Genomic DNA, 6,592 nt, shown 5'->3' with positions numbered 1-6,592 from the left:
ACTGCTACATTACCCCTACCACAAGAAAAAGAAAGTTCAAACATACGCGATTTCGCGTGTGGCAGTGAGGCGGTATATATACCGATTCAAATATACGTGGGATATAGTAGTTCACGAGTCGTTTACGTACGGTTAGCGTTCGTTAACTACAGTATTGAAAAATCTCGATTCAGTAACGTAGGTACGCGGGTAGTCTATAGAATTGAAAAGTCTGTGACGCGCAGCAAAGTAAAAAAACAGATGGTCCAAAGACATGACGACACACAGCCAGTCCAGAAAACCTGGGTAATCAGGCGTTCTGGTGACTTCCCTTTGCGACCGGACCTTCTGGTAGTTGAATCGGATGGTTGTTCTGGTGGTTCCGCAAATGAAACGCGTCGCGGCAGAGTAGGTTCCACTGGCGGTGGCGGATCAGGCGGCGACGGTCCTGGTGGGGACACTACGTCTTCTGGAACTTCGCGGATATGTTGACGATTCCTGCGCAATGTATGACCGTTAGGTGTCTGAACGATATATGAGCGGGGTTGGTCACACTTCGATTGAATGGTTGCAGGGTTCCACTGGCGAGTCTCGGGGTGCTGGATGCGCACATTTTGACCGGGTTGCAACTGACGTAGCTCACATTTCCTCGCGGTTCTGTCATGGTAGAATTTCTGTGTCTGTTGGCGAGATAGAAGTTCCCTGTGTTTCAATTTGTTTTCATTTTATTTTCATCCTTGTTATTCAATGTGTTCATTGGCTCGGCGGGCAGAATTGTCTGTAGTTTCCTACCGAGTAGCAGTTCCGCAGGGCTGGCCAGCTTGTTACTGATCGGGGTGGCCCTCAGCATCAGTAGAGCAAGGTCAAAATCGGTGTTCGTGCCCTTTGCCTTCTTGAGCGTGTGCTTCACAGTTTGTACAGTTCTCTCTATGAAACCATTTCCTTTGGGTCGGCGTGGAGAGGTGGTGACGATCTCGAATCCCCAGTGTGCGGCGAATGCTCGGTATTCCTGACTGTTGTAGTGGGGACCATTATCACTCACGACACGTTCAGGAATTCCGTGCTCTCCGAACATCTGTTTCATAGCGGCGATGACGGTTCGACTTGGGCAACGCGACGGCATCTTTCGCACAAGGGGAAATTTCGTGTAGTAATCCCCTACGACAAGGTAGTGCGATCCATCGTATTCGAACAGATCCGTTGCGAGTGTGTGCCATGGCCTAGGCGGTATTGCGTGTGGGAGTAGCGGCTCGGCAGGTTGTGACGGTTGCGCTTCCTGGCACGTCTCACATTTGGCGACCAGTTCGATTATGTCCTTTGTGACGTTTGGCCAAAAGACAGTTTCACGGGCAAGCAGGAGAGTTTTCTCACGACCAAAGTGTCCAGCATGTAGCTGTTGCAGGGTATCCTGTCGCAGACCTTTCGGGATGAGGATTCTCCTTCCTTTGATGACGAGGCCATCGTGGACGGTTAGCTCGTCGCGGTAACTCCAGTACGGCTTTAGCTCGTTCGGCAGATCTTTCATGTCATCCGGCCATCCAGTAACGATTATCTCCCTTAGGTGGTTGAGCGTTTCGTCTTGCCTCATTTCGTCTCTGAGCTTCGCTTGGCTACTAGCGGTGAAACGGGTGTGGTCCACTCTGAGGTCGAGGTCGATCGTTGTGGCATTTGCAGGCGATGGTAGGCGGCTTAGTCCATCTGCTAGTTGATTTTCACGACCTGGTCTGTAGACGATTCTCAGGTTGTAACCTTGCAGTTTAACCATCAGGCGTTGCAATCTTGGAGGTGCGGCTGCTAGTGGCTTGTCGAGGATCATCACTAGCGGCTTATGATCGGTAATGGCTGTGAACGTGCGTCCATATAGGTACATATGGAATCTCTGGACTCCAAAAACTACTGCCAGTAGTTCTCGCTCGATGCAGGCATACCGTTGCTCTGTTGGCGTCAGGCTCTTGCTTGCGAAGGCTATCGGCTTCAGCTTGTCGTCATCCGATGGCTGCAGTAGGGCTGCTCCGAGACCACGTAAGCTCGCGTCACACTGAAGGTAGGTTTCCTTCTTCGGGTTGAAGTATCGCAACAGCGAGTTATCAGAGACAGTGTTCTTAAGGTTCTCGAACACTTTCTGGTGGTGAGCTTCCCAAATGAAATCTACGTCTTGGCGGAGGAGATCTCGTAATGCAGCGGACTTGGTGCTGTAGTCTTCGATGAAGCAAGATAAGTAGGTCATAAGGCCAAGAAACTGGTGTAGCTCGGTCTTGTTGACGGGCTCAGGCATGGCTCTCAGATCGGCGACTTTCTTGGGGTCAGGTTTCATGCCTTGATCGGTGTAGACGTTTCCGAAGAATTCAATGCTAGACTGCTTGATGGAGCATTTCGGCGAGTTGAAGACGAGACCGTTGGCTCCGGCAACTTCCATCAAGTTGAGCAGGTTTGTGTCATGCTCGGCATCGTTGTCTCCATATACGATGATGTCGTCTGATATTCCACAGACTCCTGGGCAACGTTCGATGATTCGATCCATTTCAAGCTGGAATATGTCTTGGCTGACAGAGAGGCCAAAGGGAAGGCGGCAGAAACAGTACCGACCAAAAGGCGTTTGGAAGGTTGTGAGTTCCTGGCTTTCTTCATGCAGCTTGACGGCCCAATAACCAGATTTAGCGTTGAGCTTTGAGAAGACCCGTGCCGTTGCGAGTTTGTGGTTTATGTCATCAATCGTTGGTGTGACATGGCGAGGCCTGATGAGAGCTCGGTTAAGGTGCCTTGGATCTAGGCATATCCTGATGCTACCGTCTTTCTTGGTAACATACGTGATGGTGCTAACCCATTCGGTTGGTTCCTCGATTTGGCGTATGACACCTTGTTCGACCATCTCATCCAGTTTGGCCTTATCGACACTAGGCGGCCTGTTTGGATCAACAGCGAGCTTGTGTATGGACTTAAACTCACCAATTCGATCAAAACGGTTGGGGTACCGTTCCTTGAGGTCATCGATGGATTTAATGACTGGCTTACTTGAGACTGTAGGCTGTCTATGCGCTGGAGCTTTGGCTTGCTCTATGGCACAGTGCAGTATGACAACGTTCATCTTACTGCACGATGGTAGTCCAAGGATTGCGGGTCCTGGTACATCGACTAGGAAAAAGTCAGTGAAGTCCCATTCAGAGTCCTTGTATCGGCAAGGGACGGCAATGGTGCCGAGGCATTTAATGGGTGTTCCATTGTACGCTACGAGTCGACATTGTGACGGTATCAGGTTGGCATCCTGCGTGTCTGGAAACATCGCGCGGTACGTTCGCATAGGCAGAAGGTTGGCCTGGGCTCCGGTGTCGACTTTCAGCATTAGGTTGGCAGGCTTGTGGCGTATCTGGACATCGATCTTAACGAAGGCTTGGTCACACCAGTCACGTATGTTGTTGACAGCATGGAAAGTGAACACCTCTGTTGGGTCATCACCCTGCTGGCGGCTAGGATAACTCAATGGTTCCTGATGGATGGCGTCAACATTTGGCGATTGTTGTTGGCGATGCCTGGACTTATTTTGATGATGAGGTCTAGAATCACGCTTCTTGGATTCGAATTGCTGGGCTTTCGTTATTCAACAGCATTTCTTCCAGTGACCTTTGTTGCCACATCCATCGCTGGTGGCTTCATACGCAGGGCATTTGCGAGGCGGGTGGTTGCAACCACAGTTACCACACTGGCGGGGTTGTGACTTGGATCTATGACGGTCGAAGTTGCGACTATTGCCAATGGCATCGACGTTCGTAGACGAGTGTGACTCAGCCATCCGGTTGAGCTCCTTGACACTTGATAATGTAGCTTCGTACGTTCGCCTAGTGTGAGAGCAACATCTAGGCCATAGTTTTTTTTCTTTTCTTCAGCAGTTCCTTTTGGAATTCAGGAATCGGCGTACTTGCGATGATAAGTTCCACTAGGTGTTCGTATAGTTCTGCGTTGCTGAAATCACACTTCAGCGCGACTGCTTTTGCTCTGGTGATGAAATCGTCAAAACTTTCATCATGACTTTGGCGAAAATGCCTGAGCTTCAGACGACAGATTCGAAAATTATTTGTTGGCTCGATTTGTTGTTCGAATTTTGTCCAGAGGTAGCCGGGATCCTCTTGTTGGTCAGCCGTCAGCATCCACGTGTTATATCTCCAAAGACGTTCTTCACCGACAGCCAGTAGAATGTGTGTGACGGCCATCTCCCCCTCTATTTTCTTGATTTTGAAATAGAGTTCACACCTTTGACGAAAGATTTTGAACGTGGCTGGCAAGTCAGAGCCAGCCCAGTCCATTTTAGGCATCTTGACATCCCCCATGTTGCAGGTAGTAGGCAGGCAGGTAGGTAGATAGCTTGTATACAGCAGCAACAGGCGAGCCGGTATGGCGTGTACAGTCTATGTATACAAATGCACTACAGCAGCGTGGTCAGGACGGGCGGTCGTTTTGGCATCAAATACGTATACAGATTTGGCATCAAATTGGGCAGAATTTGGCATCTACGTATTCTTGGAGCGTTGTTCTTCGCACTGCTGCCACCATGTAATAGTATTCGACAAGTCTTGGTTGTAGTTAAGATGATTTATTAAGCACGAACGAAGTTACAACGTTGACAGGGGTAATGCTATCCCCCGGGCGTGGAGGGAGGTGACCGCAACGTGGCAGCACTAGTGTTGGGATAGTGTTAGGATTAGGGTTAGGGTCAGGGTTAGGGATAGGGTTAGGATTAGGATTAGGGTTAGGGTTAGGGTTTTTGCATCATGATATCTGTCCCCCACACCATAGATTAATTTTTGTGGATCACAATGCCTATAAATAGCGCGGCGAGACATATATATTTAGTGTGAGGGTTAGTGTTGGCGGTGTTGGAGTGAGGGTTACCGTTAGGGTTGACGTTTTGAACGTCATCGTCAACGTTATCACGTGACCTCCCTCCACGCCCGGGGGATAGCAACACCCACGTTGACAGGGCGCTGCCATGTTGGATTGCTTTACTTGCGTACAGCGCTTATAATAGATGGCGCATCGGTACAGTGCATGAAATAAATATGAATACTGCTACAGGGTTAGGGTTAGGGTTAGTATTATCAATCCTTAATCATTAATCATTAATGATATCAAAGTTGGGAACACTCCTAATGGAGCATTAGCCAAAAAATCAGTGGGACATCAACCGTTGACGTCAACTGACCATCAACCGAGGGTCTAAAATGAAAGTATTTCTGACATCAACCGTTGACGTCGTATTGACATCACACATTGACGTTGTATTGACATCACACATTGACGTTGTATTGACATCACACATTGACGCTGTATTGACATCACGCATTGGCGATGTATTGACATCACACATTGACGTTGTATTGACATCAACCATTGACATTATAATGGGATTAATCCATTGATTTTCATTTGAATTAATAATTAAGTGCAATATGCTAAAACAAGCACAAATTTAAAATTCTACGATGTCTTTATTTTCATTCTCAATTCAAATACAATTCAATACAAATCTCATTATATAGTTTCTTCTTCCACTTCCCCTCTTCTTCCACTTAGCATTTGTTAAAATGCGTTGTATTGCTTCACTGACTTGGTGTTTGTGCACCCATCCACCTGGTTCATTGCAGCAGCTGAAATTATAATCACATCATAAATTATACGTTTTATAATATTATCTCTATATTATTTTTTAGAGATATTTCAATTAAATATAATATTTTGAGATCTTACAATTTTATGGGTTAAGATTACTATAAATTTGATAGTATATTGGTGTACCCCATATTGTCAAAACAACCATCTTTTTTGTAACGAAATACTGTAAATATATAAGCACTAATTAATATTTTCCGTCCATTTTATTTCACATTTTTATGTTTGGACACAAAATTAATAGGTTTACAGTAAACAATTACGATTACAATCAGAACTTATACCTTAATTGTATCACTTTGACTAGACTTGACTTAATTCCTAACTGACATCTTGTATCTTGTATCTTGTATCCACTCATATTAATGTTCTCCATAAAGGAATTTACACATCAAGCTAAAAACAAAAATTGGACTTTACACATCAGACCAATATGACATATTGTACTAAAAGCTTTTGAAAACTCAAACAACATATTAATAAAATACTTATTATAATTATGTTATAATATACCCCCCCCCTACTTATACCTAAAAATATAAAAGGTTATTTAGGCAAGCAATATTAATTGGTTATTTTAATCATATATTGAACATTGATTGCGTGATTTTAAAATACACTCACTTTCCACAAATAATTTGAAACAATGTCCTTAAGGTCTTTTCCCCTTTTCTGGACATCTGGCCAATCTCAAAAATCCAAACAAAAGTGATGTCAGACTATTGAAAATGCCTCAATAGTAGCTCATGGTATAGCTTCAAGTCGTTTTTTGTATGAAGAATAAATTTCGAAATTGCTCTGTTGTGCTGTGATCTACTGCGAAACTCGTAGAATGATTGTTAGCAGGCCCTTCTATTATATTTGCAGTCTCGACATCCCTGAACCTTTTAATTATTGTTTTTCTTTTAGATTTTAGTGGTATATAAAATTGGCCGTGGCGCCTCGACCAGTA

General features: G+C 45.4%; 1 protein-coding gene across 1 annotated transcript; it reads right to left on the bottom strand.

The window, feature by feature from the left end:
* Window positions 1-439: 439 nt before the first annotated feature.
* LOC106807427 (uncharacterized protein K02A2.6-like) lies at window positions 440-3,766 on the bottom strand. The gene is made up of 3 exons (XM_014809750.1): window positions 3,673-3,766; window positions 772-3,417; window positions 440-477 (listed from the first exon to the last, which is right to left on the bottom strand). The coding sequence occupies exons 1-3, from the start codon at window positions 3,764-3,766 to the stop codon at window positions 440-442; spliced, it is 2,778 nt and encodes a 925-aa protein (XP_014665236.1).
* Window positions 3,767-6,592: the final 2,826 nt, after the last annotated feature.

This window comes from Priapulus caudatus, unplaced genomic scaffold (genome assembly GCF_000485595.1).
Source record: "Priapulus caudatus unplaced genomic scaffold, Priapulus_caudatus-5.0.1 Scaffold214, whole genome shotgun sequence".
Lineage (NCBI taxonomy): Eukaryota > Metazoa > Priapulida > Priapulimorpha > Priapulimorphida > Priapulidae > Priapulus > Priapulus caudatus.
This window is presented reverse-complemented; position numbering and strand designations above follow the sequence as displayed.